This window comes from Heterodontus francisci, chromosome 15 (genome assembly GCF_036365525.1).
Source record: "Heterodontus francisci isolate sHetFra1 chromosome 15, sHetFra1.hap1, whole genome shotgun sequence".
NCBI classification, from domain to species: domain Eukaryota; kingdom Metazoa; phylum Chordata; class Chondrichthyes; order Heterodontiformes; family Heterodontidae; genus Heterodontus; species Heterodontus francisci.
In genome coordinates, this window is record NC_090385.1 from 1898121 (window position 1) to 1910237 (window position 12117).

Below are 12117 nucleotides of genomic sequence, written 5' to 3' on the forward strand. Positions count from 1 at the left end.
GGTTAATTAACGGCCACTTAAAAGCCTCCGTCCACTATAGGAAGGATGTGATTGCACTGGAGAGGGTGCAGAGGAGATTCACCAGGATGTTGCCTGGGCTGGAGCATTTCAGCTATGAAGAGACTGGATAGGCGAGGGTTGTTTTCCTTGGAGCAGAGAAGGCTGAGGGGGTACCTGATTGAGATATGAGGGGCATTGATGGGACAGATAGGAAGAAACTTTCTCCGTTAGCGGAGGGGTTAATAACCAGGGGCATAGATTGAAGGTAAGGGGCAGGAGGTTAGGGGAGATTTAGGGAAAAATAATTTCACCCAGAGGGTGGCTGGAATCTGGAACACACTGCCTGAAGGGGTGGTGGAGGCAGGAACCCTCACAACATTTAATAAGTATTTAGATGAGCACTTGAAACGCCATAGCATACAAGGCTACGGGCCAAGTGCTGGAAAATGGGATCAGAATAGGTAGGTGCTTGATGGCCGGCACAGACACGATGGGCTGAAGGGCCTGTTTGTATGCTGTCTAACTCTATGACTCTACTAGTGCCAGTTTTTCTAAAGCTAGGATACTTTTAACTCCCCTTTTTTTCTTGGATTCCCAGGCCAAGGGACAATATTTTCCATTCCCCCCCCACCAAGAATATGATAAACCCAGCTGTACTCAAATATCCATCCAGAAGATTGGCATGAGAAGCATCACTAAAAATGTCATGCCTTTTGGATCACCCAGGGCTGGAAACTCGGGTACCCATTTCTCCAAATTTAATTTCTTTATTTGCCGTCAAAACCTCAATTGTAGTGTGTTTCATTATAGTTCCAATATGTCATAACTGGAATCAAATCTTGTTTGACTATGTAACCAGTTTAATTGTTCAATCAAGCTTAACTGCTCGCTGTTCTTTGGATGTAAGATCATCATTGTGACAACCTGGTCTGATTTATCGGGATACCATTAACACTTTCTCGATGTGATGGTTGATGCAAAGTTATTCCCGACCTGTCCTGATTAATGTCTCACCCTATATATTTAAATGCCCCCAAAGCCTGACTTCCAATCTTAAATTCCCCTTTTCACTTACCTATAACCAATTGGTCAAATTCTGCAGAACCTCCCCATAGAAAATCATCGACATGCATCGTAAAGATGCCTGAGAGTTTCTCTGTGATACCAGTAGAACATTGCTGGATCTGCTTTCAGCAGGACAGACCTAACCGAAAAATATCATACTCTCGACACATCATTCAATCCATAAACACGTGTTTAATTTCTACAGCTTCTCTTCTATATCACTCGCTTCTTCAGGTGGTTTCAGAAACATTGCTGAAATGTTTTCATCTCGCAAAAGTGCGGCTTTTATAATCAATTGACCTACATTCCGAGTTTGTGGCTGAAAGAGCTAAGAAAATTTTCCAAGATCACTTTTCCTGCTGTGGGGGAGTCCACTCACATCTTGATCACCAAGTCTCTTTTCGAAACCCCGAGCCACTAGTCTCACTTTAGCCTTATCTGTCCCATCTGGGAGTATTTTTTCCATATATATCTATCTGTGTGATAAGGCTGACTGTCCCCCATCTTGCACTTCAGAATAGACACCAAATTCCTTCCAACTCTGTTTTACCTCTCATGAATTTTTCTTCTCATTTGTTTTCAGCCACCATAACTTCCTGATCAGAAGGACTTTTATTAGTGTTCCTAGATTGTTCTGTAATCTTTGTTCTATTGCATAACCTAGTCAAGCTATGGCCTTTACTGGCCCTCATCTCTTTCTGGACTACTGCGACAGGAACTCTACCTCATACGAAGATACGAATTAGGAACACAGGAGTAGGCCATTCAGCCCCTCAAGCCTGGTCTGCCATTTGATAAGATCATGGCCAAACAGATTGTGGCCTCAACTCTACATTCTTGTCTACCCCCATGCCTTTTCACTCCCTTGTCAATAAGAATCTAACTCAGCCTTAAAAATATCCAATGACCCTGCCTCCATTGCTCTCTGGGGAAGAGAATTCTACAAACTAACAACCCTCTGTGAGAAAAAATTTCTCCTCATTTCAGTCTTAAATGGGAGACCCTTTATTTTTAAACTGTGTCCTCTAGTTCTAGTCTCTCCCACAAGGGGAAACATCTTCTCAGCATCCACCCTGTTAAGTCCCCTCAGGATCTTTTATGTTTTGATGAGGTCACCTCTCATTCTTCCAAACTCCAATGGATACAGGCTCATCCTGTCCAACCTTTCCTTATAAGATAACCCCTTCATCCCAAAAATCAGTCGAGTGAACCTTCTCTTAACTGCTTCAAATGCAATTATATCCTTTAAGTAAGGAAACCAAAACTGTACACAGTACTCCAGATTTCGTCTCATCAACGCCCTGTACCACTGTAGCAAACGTCCTTACATTTATACTTGATTTCCCTTGCAATAAATGACAACATTCCATTTGACTTCCTAATCACTTGCTGTACCTGCATACTAACATTGTGATTCATGTACCAGGACACCCAGATCCCTCTGTACTGCAGAGTTCTGCAATTTCTCTCCATTTAAATATACTGCTTTTCTATTCTTCTGCCAGAAGTGGACAAGTTCACATTTTCTCACATTATACTCCATCTGCCAAATTTGTGCCCACTCACTTAACCTATCTCTATCCCTTTGCAGACTTATGTCCTCTTCACAACTTACTCTCCTACCTATATTTGTGTCATCAGCAAATTTAGCAACCATACATTCTGTCCCTTCATTCAAGTCATTGATATAGTAAATAGTTAAGGCCCCAGCACTGATCCCTGTGGCACTCCACTAGTTATAGCTTGCCAACCCAAAAATGACCCATTTATCCCTACTCTCTGCTTCCTGTTAGCTAACCAATCCTCATCCATGCTAATATGTTACCCCCTACACCATGGGCTCTTATTTTGTACAGTAACCTTTGATGTGGCACCTTATCAAATGCCCTTTGAAAATCCAAGTACACTGCAACTACAGGTTCCCATTTATTCACATTGCTTGTTACTTCCTCAAAGAACTCAAATAAATTAGTCAAACACAGTTTTCCTTTCACAAAACCATGTTGACTCTGCCTGATTGAATTAAGAGTTTCTAAGTGCCCTTCTATAGCTTCCTTAATAATAAATTCTAGCATTTTCCCTATGACAGAAGTTAGGCTAACTGGCCTGTAGTTTCCTGCTTTCTGTCTCCCTCCTTTCTTGAATAGAGCAGTTAATTCATTATTTTCCAATCTGATGGGACCTTTCCAGAATCTTGGGAATTTTGGAAAATTACAAGCAATGCATCTGCTATGAACAAAGAACAGTACAGCACAGGAACAGGCCATTCGGCCCTCCAAGCCTGTGCCGATCTTGATGCCTGCCTAAACTAACACCTTCTGCACTTCCGGGGTCCATATCCCTCTATTCCCATCCTATTCATGTATTTGTCAAGATGCCTCTTAAACGTCTCTATGGTCCCTGCTTCCACCACCTCCCCCGGCAACAAATTCCAGGCACTCGCCACCCTCTGTGTAAAGAACTTGCCTCGCACATCCCCTGTAAACTTTGCCCCTCTCACCTTAAACCTATGTCCCCTAGTACCTGACTCTTCCACCCTGGGAAAAAGCTTCTGACTATCCACTCTGTCCATGCCACTTATAACTTTGTAAACCTCCTATCATGTCGCCCCTCTACCTCCGTCGTTCCAGTGAAAACAATCTCAGGAGCTACTTCTTTTAAGACCTTAGGATGCAGTCCATCAGGTCCTGGGGACATGTCAGCCTTTAGTTCGAATAGTTTTCTCAGTACTCTTTCCCTGGTGATTGTAATTGTTTTAATTTCCTCCCTGCCTTTCACTTCATGATTTATAAGTATTTCTGGGATGTTATTTGTATCTTCTACAGTGAAGACGGACATAAAATATATGTTCAACACTTCTGCCATTTCCTTATTTCCCATTATTAATTCCCCAGTCTTACCCTCGAAGGGACCAGTGCTAACTTTAGTTACTCCTTTCCTTGGTAAACACCTGCAGAAATGACTACCTGTTTTTATTTTACTAGCGAGCGTTCTCTCACTCTCCCTCATTATTTTTAAGTCATTCTTTGCTGGATTTTAAATTCTGTCCAATCTTCTGACCTACCGCTAATCTTCACAGAATTGTATGCTTTTTCTTTCAATTTGATATTATCCTTACCTTCCTTTGTTAGCCACGGACGATGCATCCTTCTCATAGAGCCTTTCTTTCTGACTGGAATATATCGTTGCTGAGTGTTATGAAATATCTGCTGGTCTGCCACTGCATCTCTACTTTCCTAACCTTGAACTGAATTTCCCAGTTCACTTTACCAGCTCTGCCTTCATACACTTGTTTATTTAAATTTATTAAATTTAAAGCCCTCGTCTTTGACTGACTCTTCTGACCCTCAAACTGAGTGTGAAATTTAATCATGTTATGGTGGCTGTTGCCTAGAGGCTCCTTCACTTTGAAGTTATTAATTAATCCTGTCGCATTGCACATTACCAGGTCTAGAATAGCCTGCTTTCTAGCTCTAGAACATGCTGCTTGTTGTTCCTGAAAACACTATGAACTCATCTTCTAGGCTACCTTTGCCAATCTGATTTTCCCAATCTATATGTAGATTAAAATCACCCATGATTATTGCAGTACCTTCCTTACAAGCCCCCATTATTTCTTCCTGTATACTCCATCCTACAGTGTAGTTACTGTTGGGGGACCTATAAACTACATCCACAGTGACTTCTTACCGTTGCTATTTCTTATCTCTGCCCAAACCAATTCTGCGTCCTGATCTTTAGTGCAGCAGTGAGAGATGACTTTAGTTCTAATGATCAGAGGTTTTGTCGCCAGTATGTGATCATTTCCTGGTGCCAGAGTCACTTCCAGACTCATGATGGGGATTTGCAATACGTTTTCTTGCTTTCCACCATTTCACTTCATTTTGCCAGTTAATGGAGCTTACCTCTTGTCCATCATCTTGGATGTTTAGCCAATGTTTGCATTTTCTGGTGGCTTTCCCTGCTCTCTACAGCAGTCGTATCCCTCCATTCAGTGGATCCTTCTGGTATGTACGTTACCCTCGTATTGACTGTAGCCATGAAACCTTGCTGATGAAAGTTCACAGACCTGAAACATTAACTCTGCTTCGCTCTCTACAGATGCTGCCAGATCTGCTGAGTATTTCCAGCATTTTTTGTTTTTATTACTGGCTTTAGGTAGTTATGCTTTGGGTAAAATAGCCCTATCCTGGGCACCAGTATCACTGTCTATTGTCATCCAGCCCTTTATCGACCGTATTCTGTTCTTCATAGATGTCAAACATGAATATATGAGGTACAGGGTGCCTCATCACCTTCTACTAATTGCTTAGATTCTGCAAGTTTATAATCAGCCCCAATTAACCTTGATGAATGGACCCTAATAGTTTGACTACCATGTTGGAGAATCACTGCCTTCCCATCACACCTTATCTGGGCCTTGTCACTCTTTCTGACCCTCAAGTTTATCTGACGCTCTGTGATTCCGTAAAGCTTGCCGAATTTTGCGACTTCTGCATTCAAGTGTGCAGAAAAAGTGGAACTAATTGTAGTCCATTCGGGGGATGATCAGCACAGAGGGTATTTTGGAATTCCTCCCAAAGACCAACTGATATGAAATATCGCAACCAACCATTTGAAGCGAATTCTTTGCATGGACTGCAAATGTTAGCTGGCCAACCAAATTGCAAGCTAAAATCTTATGGAGCATCTCAATCACCGCATGATTTATTTCACAGAGTCCATTCCTGAAAGGGCTCTCAGCTGCAGTGTTCATCACTACCATGTTTATATTTTTGCACATGTCTCTGTTGGCCATTCCCCCACCCCCTTCCCCCCATTGTCAGTCAGGAATTTAGCCAGTGTCCAGTCCCTATCCATTTTTCCATGATTTTATATACAACCGCTCATCTTTACCATGTAATGGATTGAATCTTGCCGTATCAATGAATTGCAAAATGAAAATGTTTCTGTCCTGGTCCCACACCTTTAAATCCACAGCTACTACTTCATTAAAGTCTCATGCGAATGGAAGCCTTACAATGGGCCACGATTGCGTCTTCTGATACTTTTTTGCATATATCATATTCACTAATTTCTTCAATAAGCTTTGTGTACTGTTACGAGGGTTTACATTTTTTGTTAAAACTTGAGAATCTATATTTTTAAAACTGAAAAGCATTCTATGGATGCTGGAATCCTGAAGAAGCTGAACTTTGGTTGTATTTGAAAGAAGTTACAAGAAGGTTTGGACTGAATGTCAACAAGTTTACTGGAAAGCACTGTTTGCAAAGAACCCAGCAGGGGGTTGTGTTGTGACCCTGAAAGAGCTATTTACAAGGAAATTACAAGTCAAGATTTAGAGTCGTCACAAGGCTTGTTTCTGGAAAAAGTTGTCGGGTCCCGGTTGGGTAGCAGGCCTTTTAGCTTGCGGGCTAGCATAAAATAAGGGGCTTTAATATTTCCATTTGTGTGTATTTTTCACTTCATTTTTGTTAAGACTTGGTTTATAATAAATGGATAATTTAGTTGTTTATTAAATAAACCTGGTTGGTGTGCTTTATTCTGGGGGGAAAATAGAGTATCTGATTGATGGGTTCGGTAAGTGGGAAAATGTAGATATATGTTGTGACCTGTGGAGAAGTGGGACTGAATTAACAGTGCACTCCTCCCGCCTTTGTTGTAACAGTACTCATCAACCACCCTCGTATCCTTTAGTAGGATTTTTAATCTGTGACCAGGAGGGATGAGCAAATTGTCAATGTAGCTTTTTTTCCTCCCTCAAACTCCTGTCTTTAACGTTCTTATTAGAGATGCAAGGTTTTGTTAAAGGGATGCAATAATGTCCTGGTTGGAAAGTCAGTAGATTTGCAAGTTACCCAAAGACAATTCCTTTAATCATGTTCTGTGTCCATTTCCATTTGTGCCTTTTTCATGGAAGGCTTGCTCAGCAGCAAGGGTTATCGCACTAGATACCACATCTGTACTAAAAGTGGTTTACTCCAGCAATCCTGCCTAGAATAACCACCGTTTTCAGTAACTTTAATGTGTTGTCATCCCCAAACCAAGGAGAAATTTCATATTCCTGACCGTACTTTGATGCTCACTACCGAGTGAATCTAAATAACACGTGAACCAATTAATTCCACATACTGTGGATGTGCAACCACTGTCCAACACAGTCAATTAAATGAATCCATGACTGGTACACATTACTAGACTGAAGCATCTTGTGACCAGTACAATTCCCTCAGACTGATCAATATCATCTTCCACTTCCAAAGCTCGTGCCAAGAGTCACCTCAAAAACCCAATTGTTCCACGTTGACAATGATATTTTGAGTCACATCTGAAACACCTATTAATAATTCCCAAGGCATTCCTGGGCTTCACTCATGGTTATTGTTACTCCATTTCCATCATCTGCCAAAAATGTCTCCATCTCTTTTGTCTGTGAATCTTCTGCCATATTGATGCCTGTACCCCAGACCTGAACAATCTCAAAATGCAGCAACCAGGGTCCTCCATCTTCTGTGACACCACTGAATGTCCCATTTGTGCCATGAAGCTGCTGGAAATGATTGATGCTTTAAAAAAATTCCTGGGACACCTGATCCAAAAGTGTGTCTCTTTGAGAATCTCACTCCAATTTAAACCAGGAGCCTGTCTATGTGCACAATCCAACAATTTGAAAGCAAGCACTGAACAAGGAATTTCCAGATAGAATTTTAGCCATCTTTTATATAGTGTTTTAAGTTCCATGATATATTCCTATATGGAATAACCATCCATCTTTCCAAATTTATCAAAGTCTAACTATGCCTCATATGCCTTTAATAGATCATCTTTCATATAAATTCTATCCATAAAACTCAATAGAAGGTCCAAAACATCCTCAGCGTCCAACTGACAGGTCTCGAGTTCACAAAATACTTTTCACCTGATCTTGCTTTTGTTGGGAAGTGACAGTGCCAAGGCCAGCCCTCGTTTTTTCCTTCAGTAAGGACATAACCCATGTCCACATATCTATTTCATTTTCCATTGGTCAGAAGGTTCAGATTCAGAGAATATCAGTGGGAAATCATACCCTTACACTTTACACTTGCTTTAGGCAGTCTTCTCAAAAGTAACTCAGATTACAACCTTCTGTCTAAGGGAAAAACATCTTATTTTCCAACCTTCACCTTTAGACAACCATCTTCTGCTACCAATGCTAAATGGATCTAAGCCAAATGGTGAAGAATGAAGCTGGACACAGGTCCTTTTCTTGATCATCAATTTATTCATAGAATGTAACATTACATATCTTGACCACCTACTCAACCCACCCATGTCCCAGCAGTTTGTTCTCTATATATCCTGCTCTAAGTCCTTAATTAAACAATCCCCTTCACCTGTGCATCTTTGACAACATAATTAACCTGCCATTAATACTTCCTGTTTAATTTTCAGCTTTTTTTTGTCTGAAATATGTGGAGTACTTGTATAAACACAGCTGAGCAGTATGGTGATTGATGCACTTCATTGTGTTATTCCACCTTCATCTCCTCGGTTAAGACCTTCTTGAAAACCCACTTCTTTGATCAAGCTGTATAAATGCAAAATTGCTGTTTCTGATAATACTTATGTTGGGAATTCAGCAGTATGTTAATGAAAGGCTTTACAATTCATTTCATTTTATTAAAGCAGTCAATAGTTTACATTTAATTGCAAACTTGTGGCTTCAAAATTACTGTATTAAAATATAAATAAAATACTGGAAATACACAGCAAGTTCTGTTATAAAAGTTATGTTGTGGGTGTAGACCCTTTGTAAGAACTGGAAATTGGGAGATGAGCCTTCTTTTAACACTGTAAACCAGAATTAATATCCATGTAATCCTCCATCTCAGTGCTCTCAAATAATCTGTCTTGTTCCTTTTTAAAGGTGTGAAATAAGGCAGAATCAACCACCCTCAAATATCCCACTCCAGACAAGAGAGTGATTATGTGGACCAGATACTTTGCTAACCTTGTTTTTGCGTTTTATGAATTTTGTGACTAAGTGCAAGATGTGCAGAAAATGCACCTTTGGGATAATAGTTGGTCCCCCGTGCATTGTATTATTCTAAGCAGTCAGTAGAGATCAAGGGGTATTCAATGTGTTATGGTGGAGCTTGTAGGATAGTAAATTTTTGATTAGGGTGTGATTGTAGCCTCTGGCCCAACAGAAGAATGTCATTAGGTCTTATTGGCCCAATTACTTAAACTAATTAGCTTAATTAATTGGTTGCTTTGCCCTGTAATAAGGGAGCGCTGTGCCTTTGGAGGGTCAGTGTTGAGGGAGTGCTGCACCTCTGGGGGCAATACCGAGGGAGCGCATTGCGTTGTTGGACGGTCAGTGCCGAGGGAGCGCTGCGCTGTCGAAGGGGCAGTACCGAGGGAGCGCTGTGTTGTCGGAGGGGCAGTACCGAGGGAGCGCTGTGCTGTGACAGGTGCCATCTTTCGGTTGAGATGTTAAACTGAGGGCCCATCTGTCCCCTCAGGTGGATGCAAAAGATCTCATAGCACTATTTGATGAAAACCAGGGGAATTCCCTTGGTGGCCCGGCCAATATGTATCCTTGAATTACCATGAGCAAAACAGATCATGCATAACATTGCTGGTTGTGGGGCCTTGCTGTGCACACATTAGCTGCTGCATTTCACTATATTACTACAGTGGCTACATTTCAAACATTCTTATTTGGCTGTGAAGAGCTTAGTGATGCTATGAGGTTGTGAAAAATGAGATATAAATGCAAATTCTTTCTTTTCATGCAGGTTTCACTGTGATTTTGAGGGTAATATTTGGAAGATTTTAAACCAACCTTCTCTGTCACCAACATGATGCCATTTAGTTAGTCTGGTTTTAATGTCTATTACACATGGTCACTTTTACAGTTGGTTATTTCAGTTGTGGTATGCAACCTGCAGTATAAGGATACAGTGAAAGGGCAGCTTCTTGCAGGAAAAACATTTTGATTTTTAGATGGGAGCAAACTCAGTAATCAGTTTGGACTGGTCTTGTTCACCTTTTTGTTTTTGATTGACAATGGTTTGGAACTCAGTTGAGAAATACTAAATGGATACGAGGGATGTCATTGAGAGTTAAACATGTTCTAAAATATTTATCTTTAGTTCGATGTACAACTCTAGACATCTTAACTGAACTGTAAGAACACTGAGTCCTGAACAGATTATTTTAGTGTTATTGAGACCTTCGTCACCGTTAGGTTTTTGTTCCTGTAATAGAAGTACCTGGTTTTAGTGTTGCAGCAGAAAGTTGCGGTTCATTTTGGCAGGTTTATTCAAGCAGGATATCTCGTCAAAGAGATACAGCAAATTGTAGTATCAGTGCTCCCTACTTATACTGTATAAAAGAAATGTTAAGTACATAATTAATAATCATTATTCTCTTGTGTTTGATCCTTAGCCTCCACGTACTGCTCACCCTGTGGTAAGGTTCTCCTGTGCTGATTGTGAACCAATGGTCATTGACAAATTACCCTTTGACAAATATGAACTTGAACCTTCACCTTTGACTCAGTACATTCTAGAGCGCAAATCCCCTCACACCTGCTGGCAGGTAAGTGTACTACTGGCTACATTGAATGTTTATTCTGATTTTTGTTTTTATTCTCTGGTACTATTGAGACGGAACAGATAATAGAATGCTGACTGTTAACATCTGCAACTGCTCAGGTGGTGAGATACATATACTTCACCATACCAGTAGAGTCCTGAACAGAGGAAATAGTTTTCCGTTCTTGTTTTTATTTCAGATTTCCAGCATCTGCAGTATTTTGCTTTTATTAAAATAGTTTTCCGTGTCAGCTTGGTGCTCTATCCCCTGAGTCAGAAGAATATGCATTCAAGGCTCCATTCTATTCACATCAATCTAAATTCACATAAATACTGTGGCAACAAGAGCAGGTCAGAGGCTGGGAATCCTGCAGCGAATAACTCACCTCCTGACTCCCTAAAGCCTGTCCACCATCTATAAGGCACAAGTCAGGAATGTGATGGAATACTCTGCACTTACCTGGATGAGTGAGGCTCCAACAACACTCAGGAACCTCGACACTGTCCAAGATAAAGCAGCCCGCTTGATCGGCACCCCATCTACCATCTTCAACATTCACTCCCTCCACCACCAACACACAGTGGCAGCAGTGTGAACTATCTACAAGATGTACTGCAACAACTCACCACGCCTCCTTTGACAGCATCTTCCAAACCCGCAACCTCTACCACCTAGAAGGACAAGGACAGCAGACGCATGGGAACACCACCACCTACAAGTTCCCATCCAAGTCATACATCATCCTGACTTGGAACTATATCGCCGTTCCTTCACAATTGCTGTGTCAAAATCCTGGAACTCCCTTCCGAACAGCACTGTGAGCGTACCTGTATCAGATGGTCTGCAGCAATTCAAGAAGGCAGCTCACCACCACTTTCTGAAGGGCAATTAGGGATGGGCAATAAATGCTGGCCTGGCCAGCGACACCCAAAACCCATGAAAGAATTAGAAAAAGACTTGCATGCATTCTGAGCGAGTGCTGCACTTGTCGTCTTTTGGAGGAACTGTTAAACTGAGCCACACCTAACGGTACAGGTAGATATAAAAGATCCCATGTCACTGTTTGGAGAAGAACAGGGAGTTCTTCCATTGTCCTGGCAAATATTTATCCCTTGACCAACACTGCTAAAACGGGTTATTTGATCATTTATATCATTGATGTTTGTGGACTATGGTTGTGCACTAACATTTTAGGAACATAACCACTTTTTTTCTATGTAATAACAGATACTGCATTTCAAAACTATTTAGTTGGCTGTGATACACTTTGGGATATCCAGAGTTTATGAAAGGTGATATTTAAATATAGGTTCCTTCATTCTTAATAACTGCACTTTTATTTACCAAATATGGCTATGTTTGAACAAGCCTGTTAGATAAGGTACAGCAGTTTCCTCTTGTATTGCCTGTCGTCGAATGAGATTTACAAATGTGACCTACAGTGTCTACCTCACTCAAACAAAATAAGTT

General features: G+C 41.0%; 1 protein-coding gene across 4 annotated transcripts in view; it reads left to right on the forward strand.

The window, feature by feature from the left end:
- Window positions 1-12117, forward strand: part of ints6l (integrator complex subunit 6 like) — a 177659-nt gene that overhangs the window by 106397 nt on the left and 59145 nt on the right. For all 4 annotated transcript variants that reach the window (XM_068047068.1, XM_068047065.1, XM_068047067.1 and 1 more), the window contains one exon: window positions 10498-10650. In XM_068047068.1, the coding sequence (XP_067903169.1) occupies window positions 10498-10650 (153 nt within the window). The remainder of the gene's footprint in view (window positions 1-10497; window positions 10651-12117) is intronic.